This window comes from Cynocephalus volans, chromosome 3 (assembly GCF_027409185.1).
Source record: "Cynocephalus volans isolate mCynVol1 chromosome 3, mCynVol1.pri, whole genome shotgun sequence".
NCBI lineage: Eukaryota > Metazoa > Chordata > Mammalia > Dermoptera > Cynocephalidae > Cynocephalus > Cynocephalus volans.
The window spans coordinates 80573122-80592165 of record NC_084462.1 but is presented as its reverse complement, the minus strand read 5'-3'; the positions used below and the strand labels follow the sequence as shown (position 1 = coordinate 80592165).

The 19044-nt window shown below is 36.6% G+C and overlaps 1 protein-coding gene across 2 annotated transcripts in view; it reads right to left on the bottom strand.

Annotated features, from left to right (window-relative positions):
- Window positions 1–15379: 15379 nt before the first annotated feature.
- Window positions 15380–19044, bottom strand: part of ADAM10 (ADAM metallopeptidase domain 10) — a 158277-nt gene continuing 154612 nt past the window's right edge. For both annotated transcript variants that reach the window (XM_063089440.1, XM_063089441.1), the window contains 2 exons: window positions 18649–18775; window positions 15380–16393 (listed from right to left, as the gene is read on the bottom strand). In XM_063089440.1, coding sequence (XP_062945510.1) covers window positions 16299–16393; window positions 18649–18775 — 222 coding nt within the window. In that variant the 3' untranslated portion in view covers window positions 15380–16298. The remainder of the gene's footprint in view (window positions 16394–18648; window positions 18776–19044) is intronic.

The window sequence follows — 19044 nt, the reverse complement described above, 5'->3', positions numbered from 1 at the left end:
TCAGTTTTTTAAAAACTTTGTTTTAAATATTTTTCTTCTAGTATAGCTGGCTTATTTATATTTTTAACTCAATCGAAGTGTCTGAATTTTAATAGGAAAATCCAACTCATTTACATTTAGTTTAATGTTTAAACTTCTCCTCCTATCTTATTTATCAGCATATTTTACTAATTACTTTCTGATCAAATTGATATTACCCTTTCACTCTTGTTTCTATGACTTCTCTTACAGATATTCATTCTATTTCCACCTACTTTCCCTTTCCTGTTGCTCATAATCAATATTTCTTTACCATTACTTAAAAGCCAGATACATATTTCTCCCACTGAATAATCTATTCCTCCACTGCCTCCAATCCTCACCCCAAACTTTAGAATACTTTCACTTCCCCCAGTAGTTGCACGGCTACTCCCCAGATTTGAAACATTTCCCTCCTTCCCACCCACCCCAGATGCCCAGATTTGCTGAGATTGATTTTATTTTTAGCACCAGACAGTTTTTAGAAGAGTCCTCCAGGCAGATATGATCAATTCAGGAAAAGAGTAATTTTTACAGAGTGGAGGACCCAGCATTACACACAGAGGGATGAGTTTCTCTGGCTTTTGAATATCCAGGTGCTAGTAATACATCCTGATTTGGATGATGACCCCCTTTACTATTCTTCTAAGATTGTGTATGTCTTTCTTCTGTCGTTTAAAACAGAATACCTGAAACTGGGTAATTTATAAAGAAAAGAAATTTATCTCTTACAGTGTTAGAGGCTGGCAAGTCTAAGGTCCAGGGGACACATCTGGTGAGGGCCTTCTCCTTGGTGATGACTCTCTACAGCAATGCATGGTGTCATATGGCAAGAGAATGGCAAGAATGAGAGAGAGCTAATCTTCCTACTGGCCCTCCTTATAAAGCCATCAGAATTACACCCATTAAACCATCAACCCATTACTCCACGAATGGATCAATCCATTCACAAGGGCATAGTCCTCATGATCCAATCACCTCTTAAAGACCCCACCTTCCTCCACATTTTGGGAGTTAAGTTCCAACTGAGCTTGCAGGGACATTTAAACCACAGCAGAATATACATTCTCCTGTTCTCTCCCAACTCTTCTGGAGACTCTGACTCTGAGTTTATTTGATCACCAAGTAAAAGAAATTGGTAACATATGCTTAGGTGCTTTTGTAAGACCTAGTAAACTGAAGATGTAGTGGGGGGCAACCTGCAGGTCTGCCAAGATCAATTTCCATACAATCCTTTTCTCTCAGTGGCTGGCAGTTTTCCATACTGTAGCTTCCAGTGTTGTAGGTAAGCTGTCCAATGCCAGGATGATTCTTTCTCCTTTAGGATTAACTTCTTTGTGGAAACTTGTAAGATTTTTCCCTATTCTTGTAGCTTAGAGATAGAATATGCCCAGGATTATGTCTTTTTATCATCAGTCCTTCCTGGAACTCTTTGAAATGCAAGTCTCTCTTCGTCTCAGAAACTTTTCATATTTTTGGTTGCCCCTTCTGTCACATCTTTCACCTCCCTTCTGGATTTCTACTATCCCCTGATTTCTATTGTAATTTTGCTCTGTTCTTTGGGTTTATCCTTCTCTGACACTAATTCAGACATCCCTTTCTCCATCAATTCATCTCTTGAAACTTTTAGTTCAAAATCTCCTTTTTTGGTCCCAGAAATCAGAATCAGTGTGTGTGTGTGTGTGTGTGTGCGTGCGTGCGTGCGTGCGTGCGTGCGTGCGTGCACGCGCGCGCGCATGTGTGCGTGCACTTAAATCTCCTTTTATTTTTTGGTTCAAGTTATCTATGCCAACAGCTATTTCTTTACTAAGGGTTCTGCTTATAATTCTTCTAACGGGCTGCTGGCCCCATTAGGAATCTTCTTTTCATTTGCTCACTGGGGCTCTGTTCCAGGTTCTGGGGTATCTTAAGTGGCAGCATTCTCCACACTTGAACTTAGCCAAAAGGCTGAAAAAATGGCCGCATTCTCAATGTGGTAGAAGGAACAGTAGCCTCAGCCTCCCTAGGCCCAAGCTTAGCAGCAGATGGGTTGCCAGTCCTCTGGTGAGCCTCTAGAATGTAGCCTCTCTGCTCCCTTCCTAATCTCCTCACCTCTCCCAGACACAAGGGTGGAGGCAACTCAACTCATATGGTCAGCTCCTCAGGAACCAGAAAGACAAATGTACACACAAGGACCTTCCCCTGACCCCCTCCTTAGGGGTCTCTGTCAGGGTCCCCAGGAAGGGAGATAGTCTTGTCCCAGCTGACAGAATCCTGCTAGAGCCTGAAGCCTCACCCACACCCCAGGCCTTGTCTGCCTCCTGGAGGCCCCAGCAGCTGCTCTTCTTAGGAGAGGCAGATGGGTTAAATGGCAAGTAGAAAAGATGCAAGATGTGTTAAAGCTGTTATCCTTCCAGAATCCCCTGATCCTTGTGTCTCAGAACATCTTGACTTCCTTATTTTTGCATTCCAAAGTGCTTAATAAGTATGACTGAATAAATGCCATCACCCCTACCTCAAATCTTCTCTGGTGCAGGTTCAATCAATTATGATGCTTTTGGAAGCTAATTCAAACTCAATTAAATAATAATTATTATTTTTTAATCTCACAAAAAGGAAGTTCCAAGGTAGGGTAGACTTCAGGGATGGTTGATCCAGCAGCTCAGTAATGTCATTAAGATGCAGGTTTTTCTCCTTTTCTCTGATCTTCCATCCTTCATGTTGACTTCATCCTCAGGCTGTTAGCAAGCTGGCTGCTGCAATCCCAGGCAGCATGCTGCTAGATATGACAACATCCAGAGAAAGAAAAGTAGAAATCACCCAATAGAAATAGAAATCCTCTCATATATTACTGGCCTTACATGACCATTCTTAAACTTGGCAAGGGTAATGGAATTAACCATAGACCATCCCTAACTACATGGCTGTCTGAGGAGAAGATACTTAAAATCAGGGAACACCTGCTCACGAGATAAATGTTCCCAGTTCAATAAACAGTTTTTCACATGAAAACAAGAATAGTTGTCATTTGAGTGCTCACCATATGCAAGGTTCCTTACATACATTCTCATTTAATCCTCATCACAGTACCCTGAAGTGGCTAATATTATCTTTGTTTTACAGATGAAGTACTAGTGCTTAACTAACTTCACAAGGTAACACAATTAATGAACCATTATTTTCCTCCTTATAGATTCTATATGTCTATGAATGCAACCCAGCATTGCAGACAGCAACAGATAACATCCCTTACATAGTAACTCCTTTGGCCCCATGTGAGAGCTATAATTAGGTACTCTACTTTAAGAGGCTGTCTTTCACATTATGGAGCCTAGTGACCAGTTCAAAGTGTAAATCATTCATGGCAGACCACTAGCTGTGCCCTCACTGATACTGCTGAGACTGTGCAGATGCATTTGGCTATGCCTTGGAGTTTCACCTAAAATAAGCTCAAGAATCTTTTTAGAAAACAAACCTCAAGATCTTAATATGGAACAGCTGAGCCCTACACATTAAACACTCTAGGCTTGCATATTCATTTCATATATTCCCTTAGGAACTAACAAGTATCTAGGAAATCAAACAAGTATTTTTTTACTCCCATCTACACATGAAACTCTTTACGCTGGGGATTCTGCACTGTATATGTGTGTGTGCGTGTTTAAGTGGGTTCCTATTATAAAAGCAATATATGCTCATAGAACATTTGGGGGAAGGTATCTAAAGTTCTACTCCCCAACTCTCCTTCCCACCTCCCGTCCCTAAGATAATCACTGTTAACTATGTTGTGTATTTTTATTGACTCTTTTTGCAATGGATTTATTTTTATTTATTATATTTATTATAAAATATTCACATATCCAAAAAAGTAGAGAATAGTATAATGAAATACAACTTTAACAATCAACATTTGGCAATGCATTGTGACATAGTTGACATCATAATATATTTAATGATTTTTAAATTTATTATAAAAAGAACCAGACTCATAAAAAAAAATTCAAGCAGTGTGGAAAGGTATAAAGTAAAAATTAAAAATCCTTTTCCTCTCCCAAGACCCTTAATTCCAGTGCTCAAAAATAACAGCTTTTAATATGTCAATCTAAACATTTTCTATGAATAAATTATATATTTTTACAAATGTAAAAATATTTCACAAAAGAAATCAGACTATACAAATGTATTAATAATTGCTTTCTCCACTTACCGTATCTTGGACTTTAGAAGTAATACCTGGAGGTGGCTTGCATTCTTCAACAGTTGCAGAGTGCTCCACTGGAAAACATACTTAACCCAGGAATGCAGGGAAGATGACAGCTAGTTGGTATGAAAGATAAGTAGATTCTGTCTCTAAAGCCAGAGGCTTACAAAGTGGGTTGTGTACACACCAGGGTGTGTGCAAAATGACCCATTGGAATGTGGGAAGAAATATTATAACTTCCATTAGTTTTTATCTCTTAAACTTTTTGCATATTTTAAAGCACACATAATTTATGACAAGCCCACTGCCAGTATTATTCTGAATGGGGAAAAATTGAAGGCATTCCCCTTAAGAAGAGGAACAAGACAAGGATGTCCACTCTCACCACTTCTATTCAAAATAGTACTGGACATACTGGCTAGAGCAATCAGGCAAGAGAAAGAAATAAAGAGAATCCAGATTGGAAAAGATGAAGTCAAACTTTCCCTATTTGCAGATGACACGACACTATATATAGAAAAACCTAAAGACTCTATCAAAAAACTCCTAGAGCTGATTAATAACTTCAGTAATGTTGCAGGATACAAAATAAATGCCCAGATATCAGTAGCATTTATATACTCAAATCATGAATTAACAGAGAAATAAAGTAAGCCCATTGCCAATTGTCACCAAAAAAATACAATACCTAGAGATCAATTTAACCAAGGAGGTTAAAGACCTCTGCAATGAGAATTACAAACCACTTCTGAAAGAAATTAAAGAAGACACAAAAAGATGGAAAGATATTCCATATTCTTGGATTGGAAGAATTAACATTGTGAAAATGTCTATACTACCCAAAGCGATCTACAGATTCAATGCAATCCCCACCAAATTACCAATGACATTCTTCACAGAAATGGAAAAAACAATCTTACCTTTCATATGGAAAAACAAAAGACCCCAAATAGCCAAAGCAATCTTGAGCAAAAAAAAAAGCAAAGCCGGAGGCATAACTCTGCCTGGCTTCAAATTATACTACCAAGCTGTTGTAACCAAAACAGCATGGTACTGGTATAAAAATAGACATTCAGACCAGTGGAGTAGAATAGAGAACCCAGAAATCACTCCTCAGGTTTATAGCCATCTGATATTAGACAAAGGCAACAAAAATCTACATTGGGGAAAAGATTGCCTCTTCAACAAGTGGTGCTGGGAAAACTGGATATCCATATGCAGAAGAATGAAACTAGATATGCATCTCTCACCATACACTAAAATCAACTCAAAATGGATTAAAGACCTAGGTATAAGACCTGAAACTGTAAAATTTCTAAGGGAAAATATACATGAAACACTTCAGCAGTTAGGTCTGGGCACAGGCTTTATGAACGTGAGCCCGAAAGCACAAGCAGCAAAAGAAAAAATAAACAAATGGGACTATATCAAACTAAAAAGTTTCTGCACAGCAAAATAAACAATCAACAGAATGAAAAGACAACCTACAGATTGGGAGAAAAATTTTGCCAACTATGCATCCAACGAGAGAATAATATCCAGAATATACATAGAACTCAAGCAATTATACAGTAAAAAAATAAATGACCCAATTAAAAAATGGGCACAGGAGCTGAATAGACACTTTTCAAAGGAAGACATACAAATGGCCAACAGATACATGAAAAAATGCTCAACATCATTAGTCATCAGGGAAATGCAAATTAAAACCGCACTGAGATACCACCTCACTTCAGTTAGACTGGCTATGATCAAAAAGATGGTGAGTAACAAATGCTGGCGAGGGTGTGGAGAGAAGGGAACACTACTGCACTGTTGGTGGGAATTAAATTAGTACAACCACTTTGGAAAACAATCGGGAGGTTTCTCAAACAACTACTGATAGGTCTTCCACATGATCTGGCAATCCCTCTTCTGGGTATATATCCAGAGGAATGGAAATCGTCATGTTGAATAGATACCTGCACTCCCATGTTTATTGCAGCTCTGTTTACAATAGCCAAGATATGGAACCAACCTAAATGTCCATCAACAGATGATTGGATAAGGAAACTGGTGTACATACACTATGGAATACTACTCTGCCATAAAAAAGAAATACTCCCATTTGCAACGACATGGATGAACCTGGAGAAACTTATGTTGAGTGAAACAAGCAAAGCACAGAGGGATAAATACCACATGTGCTCACTCATACGTGGGAGCTAAGAGAGAAAGGAAGGCAGGAAAGAAAGACCACAGGTAGTGCCATGATCCAACAGAGGGAGAGAACATTCCTAGGGCTACAAATTGGAGTTGACGGGAGAAGGGGAAGGGGAGGGAGGTTGGGGGATAACTGGGAGGAGACAGGGTACAAAAGTAATTTCTGGTAATGGATATGCTCCCAGTCTGAATCTGGTCCCCACATCATGGACAGGAGGGGGGACAATCAGCTTTGTATCTCATGAATATTTGTAATAAATAAATAAATAAATAAATAAAAATTTCAAAATGATAAAAATAAAACAAAAAAATAAAAATAAGTAAAAATAAAACACACAGTAATATTGCAATAATATATTCAGATAACTTATAAATTAATATTTTCACATTAGGAGTGCATACTTAAGATTTCTATGCATGGGGTACAAAACCAAAAAAGCTGGAGACCACTGTCCCAAGCAGTTTTTGGTTTCTTTTTTAAAAGATGACCGGTAAGGGGATCTTAACCCGTGGCCTTGGTGTTATCAGCACCACACTCTCCCAAGTGAGCCATGGGCCGGCCCTCTAAGCAGTTTTTATGACAGCCACAGAAGGCAGAGTTGCTTGTAAGGGTGAAGGAGTAGGCTAAAGACCTGCTGGCCTCAGAATCTCTTCGATCCATTGTCTGTCAGTGCCAACTGTCTTAACAATCACATAACTTTGAGCCTAGTGAGAATCACATAACTTCGAGCCTAAGGAGAACCTGTCCCTGGCCAGGAACACTATAAAGTACTAGCCATCTAAGCTGTATTATTATGCTGGGAAGTCCATGTCAAGGGTACACATCTGCTGAGGACCTTGTTCTTGGTGGTGACTTTCTAAAGCAATGGAGGGTGTCACATGGCAAAAATGGGATGAGCATGAGAGCTAACTTTCTCATTTGGTCTCCTTCTAAAGCCATCAGAACCAAGTCTCTTACTCCATGAATGGATAATCCATTCACAACAGCATAGTCCCTGTGAACCAATCACTTCTTAAAGGCCTTAGCTATCAAATACCATAACTGGATTTCTCAATCCTCTTAACACTATTACAATGGAGAACAATTTTCCAATACAGGAGCTTTTGGGAGACACATTCGACCCACAAGCAGTATGCTTTATATTCTATAAATATAAGTTAAATTTTGAAAGAAAATTTCTCTCTAGGTGTGAGGGGAGAAAGTTGTACTGCGAGGAGATTTAGAAACTTAAATTTAGATTACTTAAAGTTAGAAATATTGTTGTCAGTAATGTGTCATAATAATACTAACTTTTGTGCCTAACATGAGAATTCAGAATTCAGCTTCATTGCCTATATACAAAGTATACACCTTTTATTAAAAATACAAATGTTTATTAAACACCTACTATAGCCAAGTTCAAGGAAATGGAGATTAATAAAGTACAGTCCTGTAGAAGAACCAAGAGAGAAGGGGCATCCTGGTAAACGGAAAAGCATATTCAGAGGCATGAAAGCATGACAGAGTATGAAACAGTCAAGGAACTGCCCTACAATTACATCATCTCCACAAGCTTGTGACAATGAGTTTGGATTAAACTTTTAGTGAAACTCCAAAATTCAGCTCTAGTCTATCTCCTCTGGGAAGTCATCTTGGCCTCTTCCCACCACCTGCCATGTTTAATATGCATCTCCTCTGAGCTTCCAGGGCACCCTGTTTGTATAGTTTCCAATGCAGATCCCTCTGTATTATAACTTGGTTTCTTTTCTTCCGTTAGACTATGAGCTCCCCGGGAGTGCGGACTGCAGTCCTGGTGAGTGGTGAGGGCAAACTGTCGTAGGCTGATCAAGTAAATAGGAATTGGGGTAGCCGATGAGTTGTAGGTGATTCCTTCAAGAGTTTGACTTCGATGAGGCAGGATTACATTGCAAATACAGTGTGCACTATGACAGAAGGATGTTTAGAATTCCAGGGAGCAGCAGATCAGAAGGACAACTCAGTCTGGTAGGACACTGGATGTCCTGATCCCAAGATTATGGAAGTCATGATACAGATGTCAAGGTCTGAAAAGCCAAGGGCTTTTCACAACTCCCATACTGTTGGGCCAACATCCTAAGGAGAATAACCAAGTATGATATCCACCAAAGTACACACCAGCTCTTCAGCAAATGAATACAATGCTAAGCAAAAAATGAAAAATCATTTTTAAAAAATAAAGGAATCTGAATGGCTAGGCTTACATACAATAAAATCAAGAGCAAAAATAATTACCTTTCCCCAAACAGTAATTAGCCATCAATGCCCAGTATATAACCAATCAACATTATTAAAACCCCTATTTATTTATTTATTTATTTATTTATTTATTTTTTAAAAGATGACCGGTAAGGGGATCTTAACCCTTGACTTGGTGTTGTCAGCACCACGCTCAGCCAGTGAGCGAACCGGCCATCCGTATATGGGATCCGAACCCGGGGCCTTGGCGCTATCAGCACCGCACTCTACCGAGTGAGCCACGGGCCGGCCCTAAAACCCCTATTTAACCAATGTAATCTTTCTTCATCCTTCAGATTTTGGCTCAAGCATCAGTTTCACAGGGCAGAATTCCCTGAAGTTCCTGACTAGGTCCCACCTCCTCCCTCAGTTCTATGCCTGCACATCGGCTCTTGGATCACCAAAGACCTCCCATCAGTACTTATGATGGCTGGAATTGTACATTTATTCACATGATTATTTGATTAGTATCTGTCTCACCTACTAGACTGTAAGCTTCATCAGGGCAGGGACATTGTTAACTACTGTATTCTTATCATCTAGCAGAGGACCTAGCACAACCAAGTGCTTAAGAAATATTTGTCCAATGAATGACAGAGGTAACTGGTCCATGCATATCAGCATATGCATACCATAGGAGCCAAAGAATTCCAAACATGCTCTGATTTCAAGTGAGAAGGAGAAAGAATAGTTAACAGACCAGTTCATTTAATCAGAGACAGTAATGAAAAATGAAAACTAACCACAATCATGAAATTAAATAATGATAAATTAATCATAACATATTGACACCTTTACTTATAATAACTGGCCTTTTGTGTTTAGAAATACAAAGGCTAACTTCCATGCCCAAAAGGCAGGAGAAAACTATAACACAATATACAGTTGGAATGAAGAATACAATTGCTTGATTTGTTCAGTATTACCAGTAGTCAATTTTCCAAAATGATTTCTTAAAGATCATGCAATGGAAGCACTTTTTATATAAGACAACCTACGCTATATCAAATTATTCTAATTTCTTTACACTAAGAACAAACAATTCCAGGATACATTTCCTTTTTAAGGATACATTTCCACCTCTGGGGGTCATTACCATTTAAACAAGAAAGGACAGAAGAATCTAGTGTACTGTAACTGAGCTACTTAACATTTATTCCAATGTGAGACACACAGATTTAATGTGGATTACCTGACCACACTCCCTGACATGTTTAGCAGAAAATACTTGGAAATATTTTCCTTAAATAGCTAGCAAACCCCACAAAAACTAGAGAGCGAAAAGGGATCTAACGGCCCACTTGCTAAGATTACTGAATGACTGATAGCTTCCAAAGTTCACCACAGCAGTCAAAATCAATTAATCATTCATTGTAACTGGAGCAGAACATAATTAATTATGTTAGCTTGACTGGTTCAAGGTTAATTCCACTAAAAAAAATCATTATAAAAAATCACTTTGAATATAAGTCATTATCATGAATTACTGCTAAAAACAATAATGAATAAGCTTCTATATGAATTTGATTCACATTTAAAACACTCATGGAAAATTTCAAATGTAAACCCAGGTAGAGAAAATAGTATAATGAATCCCCAAGAACCCATCAGCCAGCTTCAACAATTATCAACTCACAGACAATCTTGTTTCAACCATATTCCCACACATAAGCCAACTCCAACTCAATTATTTTTAAGCAAATCTTGGACATCATTATAATTTTATTTTTAAGTACTTCAATTTGCATCTTTAAAAGATAAGGGTTCCTTTTAAAAATGTAACCACAACAACATTATCCCACCTAAAAATAATTGTAAGTCTTTAATATCATCAAATACACAGCCAATTATATTTCCCCAATAGTCTTTTTTTTTTTTTTCAAGTTTATTCAAATCAGGATCCGAATATGACTATAAATTGTCTTGGTAGATATATTTCTCATCTCTTTTAATCCATCTTTTTCTTTTTTCCTCACATTTTAGTTATCGAAGAAACAGGGTCGTTTGTCCTATAGTTTTCCTCAGTCTGGTTTAGTTGATTAAATCCCTTGTGGTATCATTTTTTCCTCTGGCTTCTGTATTTCTAGCAAAATGGTAGTTAGATCTGAAGGCTTGGTCAGGATCTGTTTTGACTTTTGGCATAACTGCTTCACAGGTGGTATACGTACTTTCTAAATTAGGAGGCACAAAATCTGATTGCTATCTTTTTGGGAGGTTAGTAGTCAATGTTGATTATTGTCTAAATCCATTAATCACTGAGGGATAAATTGGTGACATCCTAATTTTTTCATTTCTCTTTAATTTAGCTGGAATGTCTTTAAAAGCATATTCAAAGGTAACTATGATTTTGCATACAATCATATTAAGTCATAGAGTTAAACATAATAAGAGATGAGTTTCAATCTCTTACAGATATTATCCTTACTGATGATAAAATTATCTCACCTTTGGCCAGTGGGAATTACTTCAAGGTATCTCCTGAATCTTTTTGACAGATCTCTGGTACAACAGAGTGTTTTCTAGGCTCATCTTGTGCATTTCTTTCCCTACACTTGCAATTAGTCATTTATCCAAGGAAGTCTGGGTCCTTTGAAGAAAATAGTACTTAGAGACCATAATCAGGGTGCTAAATTTTTCATCTGAATTATGTCCAAAGCGAATAAAGTCAATTAAGCAGGGGTCTTCTACTATTGGTTTCTAATAAATTCATGTAGCTGCAAATGTGGATTTTTAAGCAGGGGACTCAGATTTTTTTAAAAAATTATTCTTATATGCTAATGGTGAGAGTATATCATGTTATGTCTATTTGAAACATCATAATTTTTATCAATGACCTTTAAAAAAACCTTTAACCCAACACATCTAGGACTTTATTTTATTATCAGGCTTAGGACTTTCCTTGCAGGATTGTTTAAAATAATAAACAATCTGGAACCTAAATGTCCAAACAATGGGGAATTGGTTAATTTTTAAAATGTACTATGCATCCATAGAATAAAATATTTACAGTCATTAAAATGATGTAGATACAATATCAATGTATTGTTAAATAACAAAGGCGGTGTTACACTTTTAGTCATATACCAGAGAAAAGTCTTGATGGCTATATCCCCAAATCTTAACAGTGCAAACTAGGGGCTGGCTGGCTAGCTCAGCTGATTAGAGTGTGATGCTGATAATACCAAGGTCCAGGGTTTAAACCCCGTACTGGCCAGCCGCCACCAAAAAAAAAAAAAAAAAAAAAAATTAACAGTACAAACTAGACCATTCTGTTTCCACTGCTCATTTAAGATCTGACCTCCCTTGGTCTGCCAGGTCAGGTACTACTCCTCCATCTGCTTCCCAAATTTCTAAAATTCTGTTCTCTTTATCTTCTCTTCAATTCACCTTATCTTTGTTGGATTATCCCAAATCCCCATCATTTTAGTGGGTATTTCAGGAAAGAGCAGAAGTTAATATTTTGCTCGATCATCCATTTTTACCTAGCATCCCGTTGCTTTCTATAGAAGAGAACAGACACTCTGAAGAGATTACCAATTATAAAACACTTGAACTTATACTGAAAATAGTGTCCATATGTATATATCTAAGACACACATAGAACACAAGGACTCAACTTGCGTCCTAATAATATAAAGAGTTGGATTTATATCAACAACAATGGAAAAACTAAACTGGTAACAAATGGGAAAAGTTAATTAAATGGAAGTTTTTTCTTTTTGTGGGGGAGGTTGGCTGGTACAGGGATCTAACCCTGAACCTTGGTGTTACTAGCACCACACTCTAACCAACTGAGTTAACTGGCCAGCCCAATGGAAGTTTTTTTTTTTTTTTTTTTGGTCTTTTTCGTGACCAGCACTCAGCCAGTGAGTGCACCGGCCATTCCCATATAGGATCTGAACCCGCGGCGGAAGCGTCACCGCGCTCCCAGCGCCGCACTCTCCCGAGTGTACCACTGGCTCGGCCCAAGTTGTTTTTAATCAAGAACATGAAATGAGAGATGCTAGAACTGAAGCTGCACTCTATGGGGGAAAACTAATCATCTACTTAGTTTCTCAGAACTCAAAAATCATTTTTGGGAAACTAAAATTTCTTACATCTTTAGTGACTTTTCTAAAGATGAAATGTCCCTGGTGGCTGCTTTAAAACTACATGTAGCTTGCTCCCTAGTTTTGGGAGATGTTGACCCATTAAATATGGATAATGAATGTCTCCTCTTGTACCTAAGTCCAGGTTTGTAATGCATGTACCACGAAGATAACTGAAAAAGTTCATGGAAAAATAGAATTAAAAGACAATATGAATCTTTCCATGAACTTTTTGAAGTACCCTCATATACTGATACTCTGATGACTTCAATTAAAAATACTTAATGAGAAATTAAAGGACTGCTCAAGCACAAGCATCCACAATTTCACAGTTGCCAAGGACATCAGTCCCATCTTTGCAGAAAAAATAATCATTAGGTCATACAATGTATAGACAGACAGTGACAAGGGCTTAAGAGTTGAGTAGGTTTGCTCAGTTTGGACAAATCTTCAGTTTTCAATAGTCTGTGAATATAACATGAAGTACCCAAATTACAAGGTGTTGAGGATACCTCAGAAAGCAAGACTGATCAGACAAAGCTGTCTTTTCCTTCATTGAGTCCTTCCCCAAACTGCACAATATTACCTGACACTATGGGGAACACTAAGTCCAGAAACTGTAATAATTTATTTTATTGCTGATTTTGTTTGAGTTGGTGCCTGAATTTATGAAACTGTATTAAAAAAAAAAAAAAGGAAAGGAACATTCTAAACAAAATTTAAGCATTTAATTACAAGTAAAAATAAAACATTTGTAATTATTGGAATTAATACTGATGGTTTCATGAATAACTAAACATAATATACATTTTGAGGGTTCTCAATTAACAAATTAACTCAAAGTATTGCATAGTACTCATTTAACAAATATTACTTATTTATAGCTAGTCTTGGTTAAAATAAGAAGAATTTGGGGCTGATTACTCCATACAGGGCACGATTCTGGGCTTAAAATTCCTTTCCTAGGTAACACTGAAATGTCAGTTCTCTACCTATTTGCTATGAATTTGACAAAACAGAAAAATGTTGGCTTACGATTTTAAAATATACTTATCATTAAACTAGACTTTTAAAACAAATGAGGTATGTAGCATTCAAAACTTTGAAAAATACATATAAAGACCACAATTTTCCAAAATGACTCAGCTCTTTCACCAAGACAAGCATTGAATATTGATTAGAAACAGAGTAAAGCAGCTGAGATTAGTTGAGTGTTCTAAAGATGTTCATTGTGTAGATATCTAATTGGAAATTTTCTACATGGACTCCAAACTAGGAATAAATATATCTGCATCTGTGTGGGAAGGACAATTATCTTTCTGCTCAACAACCTTATTTAGTAAGAAAAAGTTCCCTTGTGGGAAGCTTCTTTTGATTGTACTCAGAGTTCAAAGAGTACAGAATCTTCAAGTTGATTTCATCAAGTCTATTTATTAATGCATTTCAAGTTTCAAAAAACCTTACATCTTTGCACAATACTTTATTTTTTGCAATTTTTAGTAAAAATTTCCAAAGTGAACAAAAAAGATACTGTATAAAACACAGTGGACATTAAACTGACAGTAGTATTAGATCTCATTTGTCTTGATCCTTTTGTTTTACCACATCTTGATTTGCAGTGGAAAGAGTTCAGTGCACATATCTCTTCAGAAAACATTTAACTTAGACTCAAAGTAAAATAGGGCAGTGTGGATCTGCCAAAACCCTACCACAGGATAACATTACAAGCAAAAAATTTACATGTTCCAAAGTCTACCACACTCAAGAAGTTACTAAGAACTCTTGCAGAATAAAAGTCACCATTTTAGAAATGCAAACCCACTTCCAACCTTTGCACAGTCCAAAAAAGAAGCATTTAAATGATTTAAAAGCAATTACGTATATACCTACCTACTCATTTTTTTAGAATTATTTATAGTCTATCTGGGGTTTCATGTACAAAATTTGTCTCTAAATCATGTACAAAAAGCTGTATTTTGAAAAAAGTCACCACTTACTGTACAAGTTTACAAGGAAGAAATCCCATTATTTTCTCTAGCATTTTTGGCCTTGCTGGCTTGCGTCACATTATGAGAATGATTGTGTAAACCTTATACTCTTAAGAAAGAAGAAAAAAAAGCCAAAACACAAAAATCTTGTTAGCCTTCCCGAAATTTGCCTCCTATGTGAAGTCAGGAAAATCATAGCTGTTTACTTCTAATTTAAGTGATGTAGTTGGAAAACAGAAGCAATAAATATGTCACAAGCTTAATTTTTTTTTGTAATGCCCCCTTCCATTTCCTGCATAGCAATAAGCCTGTTAATACACTAAATGCTTTTGCTTTTGCTTCCTCTAAAATGCCAATTATTTACATTTGTGTAAAAAATAAATTTGGAATGGGACATTGTGCTGTTTCACCTTCATTACTGTTAAAATATTTTAGGAAAAAAATTATTAGAAGGCCTATCTACAATTTCAACTACTAGATGAGCAAATTACTCATCTTTAGTGGTTACCAATGATCAGTGACGATATGCTGAAAAAACTGTTCAAATATTTTGATAAGACACAGCTTTTCTTTTCCATATCAGAAAAAAACATAATTAGCATATCTTAGATATATTGAAAACACAAATAAGTTGGCTACAAATAAAAAGAATTTCACTGATATAATTTCTACCAAAGCATGAATAAAATTTCACCTACCAATTCAAAAATGGAATTGAATTAGAAAGCTTAAAATATGTAAGCAGAAATCAGACATTTACATAAAGAAGCAACTCTGAAGTAGTATGCTGCTTATGTCCAGTTTGCACAACACTTAACTGTGTTCTTCAGCATAATCACTCATGCTCATAGCAGCCATTTGATAAAGAAAAAATGAATATCAGAACCAAATCCATCATAAGAAAAAGGTAAAGTGATTCTCATTTCAAAACTGCCTGCATAAAGCATTACATAATCTTGGACCACTGAATACCACCATTCTCTGTTATCCTGAGTATGTCAATTAAACAGTAATTTTCATTAAGAGCGGAAAAATTTTATAATACAAAGAAACATCCATATTGCAATTTCTGTTTACAATTGCACAGAGAAGTACAGTGTACGTAAGAAATACATGTCTGCATATAACAAGGTATGTACATTGGCAAGTGATGTCTCCAATGTTGAGGTGGTCGAGCCTCCTAGCCTTGATTGGCAGTTGAAAAATATATATATATTTCAATTTGTGATAAAAGTTAATAGAGAGCCAAGTTTGCCTGCAAGTGAAGAAAATGCAGCAACGAAGAACAGGGAACACGGGGTACACAATAATATTCTAAGACTTTGTGCCATTAAGTTAAAAATATCTGTTCGTAAGAAAACTGGGTTCCTTTTCCACCCCCCTATCCCCCACTGGAATTTTCAGGCTTTAAAATTTAAGTAATTCCACCTGGTCTGAGGACATGATCTCTTGCCATTTTATCTTCAACTGTTACTTGTAAGGGTTTAGTTTGGAGATGACTTAATAGGTTTCTCTTTGGAGTGTTTTCCCATTGTAGGCACTAGGAAGAACCAAGGCAAAAGCTGCAGTTAACGTCTCATGTGTCCCATTTGATAACTCTCCCGGGGCCTCTGACGCTGGGGTTGCTGAATGGGCTGTGGAGGTCTCCTCCTCTTTAAAGTGCCTGTGAGTCAAAAACAAAAGCAAAACAGATTTACTATGAGCTTTTTAATCTTTAAATACAAAACTGCTGTTTCAACAAGAAAGGTTCTAGATTAGTGCTGTCCAAAAGAAATAGAATATGAGCCACATATTAATTTTAAATTTTCTGGTAGCCATAATAAAAAAAAGTAACAAAGAAACAGGTGAAATAATTTTTAAAATATTTTTACTTCATTTAACCCAATTTAGACCAAATGTCATTTCAACATATAATCAACATAAAAAATTATAAATGAAATATTTCATTTTTTATACTAAGTCTTCAAAGTCTGGTACATACTTTATACTAAATAGCACATCTCAATTGAGACTAACTACATTTTAAGTACTCAATAACCACAAGTATTAAACAGATTTATCTAGATTAATATCATAGATTCTAAGGACAGAATCCATGATGAGGAAATTACTAAGTGTCTTTGAGCAAATGACTTAACCTCTCTGACACGCAGATGTCTAGTCTGTAAAACATGGATGATAAATAACTAATCCATATAGTCTGTTCTGAATATTATGATAATTCATATGAAAGTGCTTAGCACTTTTTGTGAGGGTTCAATAAATGACAGCTAGTTTTTAAAAAGTTTTTAGAGGTGCTACTTACTTAAAATGAAATCAATATGCAAGTCAAATAATTGTTTCATTACCATAATCAGTAATAGTATCTAGAAAGAGTCAAGTGGCCCCTGGAAATCCCTTAAAAATTAACATAAGTTCTGGAGTGCTAACATTGTGAAATTGGGAAAAGCAAAAATAATCAAAATTAAATTTTCTCTTGATTCCCACTGTAGCAGATTGAATGCCCCCACAAACTCATTGGAGCCTGAATTGTGTCCCCCAAGTTTTATGTATTAGTAACTTGGCCCCCACTGTAACTGTAAGAGGATGGGAGATCCTATTATGGTAACCAAAAGGTGGTGCCTTGAAGAGGTGATTAGATTGTAGGACCATGCCATAGGGGATGGATTAATAATGGTGGTCAGGGGTGTGGTTCTAAGGGCTTTAAAAGGACAATGCATGAAGAACTATCTTGCTCTCTCTGTTCCACCATTTCACAATGTGATACTCTGTATCACTGATATCACCAAGACCTTCACCAGATATGTTCCCTGGACTTTGGATGTCCCAGCCTCTGGAACTGTAAGCAATAAATTTCTTTTTCTTACAAATTACCCAATGCCATGTATTTTGTTATAAGCAATAGAAAATGACTAATACACCCACTAAGATACTATCCTAGCACAACTACTGGCTCTCTTGAACTAAGACAGGTAAATGCAGTGAAACAACTGAGGGAAGATACAGAAAATTATAAGAAAGTCCTAGATTTGAACTACTTGTGTAGGGTAGTAGACATGGCCGGAGGCATGTCTCCTGTGGGAGACAGGAGAGACAACTGGTGTTAGTCAGCTCTTACTCTCCCCTGCCAATGCCTTGGGGCAATGTCGTCACCACAATCATGACCCTCATGATGACCCCCCACCCCCGCATCAGTAGTAAACAGGCATCCAGCGGGCAGCATAAAAGGCATAAAAGCCACAAATACCTTGTGGGGAGGGGGTGAGGGGATAAACAGATGGGTGCTAATATATCTGGAGAAGTTGATTCCTACTCTTTTCCTTCTCCAAATGCCCAGAGCTAATCTAAAGAGGATCTCTTCCTAATGGTGTGTCTCTCTGAAAGGTAAAAGGTGGAGACCAGATCTCAGGAGTTGTTTTCAGATATAGAACCTCTACCCTAAGCCTCTCCCACAGATTGGGACCTGTATCTCCATATGAACATCACCCCTGGAGAAAACTAGCTTATTCACATGCCAGAAAATATTTCCAGAGCACAAACATTAAAAACAATAACAGAAGCATAACTATTAGAATAGAAAGATCAATAATTCTGAAGTAGCTTAACTACCATAATAAAAAAAAAAGGGAAAATATCAGAATATAAAGCAAACATAAGAAAATAAGTACCAAGCAAAAGTCTAAAGTTTTAGTTCTAAATGTTTTTAGGCACACAGGATAGATTAGCTTTAAATTGGCAGTCATTAGCCAGACTGGATAAAAAGCATACTTACACATCAACTAAATCATTAACCCAGTAATCCCATTCTCAAGAAGAAAGGACTATAAAATTAGTTACTAAAGATTTATTTACAATTCAATTCTACTTGCTAAGTAGTTCTGAGTTATATAAACACATACCTTGCTCCAATATTCTTACCTGGAAGTGGTTTAGGAGGAGGCAACTTTGGATTACTACTTGGAGTATGAACACTGCATATCTTAATAAATCCAGCCATTAACATGATCAGGGCAATTCCCATAAGTAATACTGCCCACCAATGAGCCTAGAAATAAACACATTTTTCCACTGAAAAAATGTAAAATATTTTAGAATATTCTGTATAAAATATACAATAGAACACATTACATTTTAGTTTCTAAAGAATATTTGTTGTTTGGGAGTTGTGTGTGTGTGTGTGTGTGTGTGTGTGTATATATGATATACATATGATATATATAAGCACATATATATTAATTTCCTCAAAAAGAATTTTTTAAGGAAAAAATAGAAATCATAATTTTACTTTCTAGAGGAAACCAATTTTATTTTCCT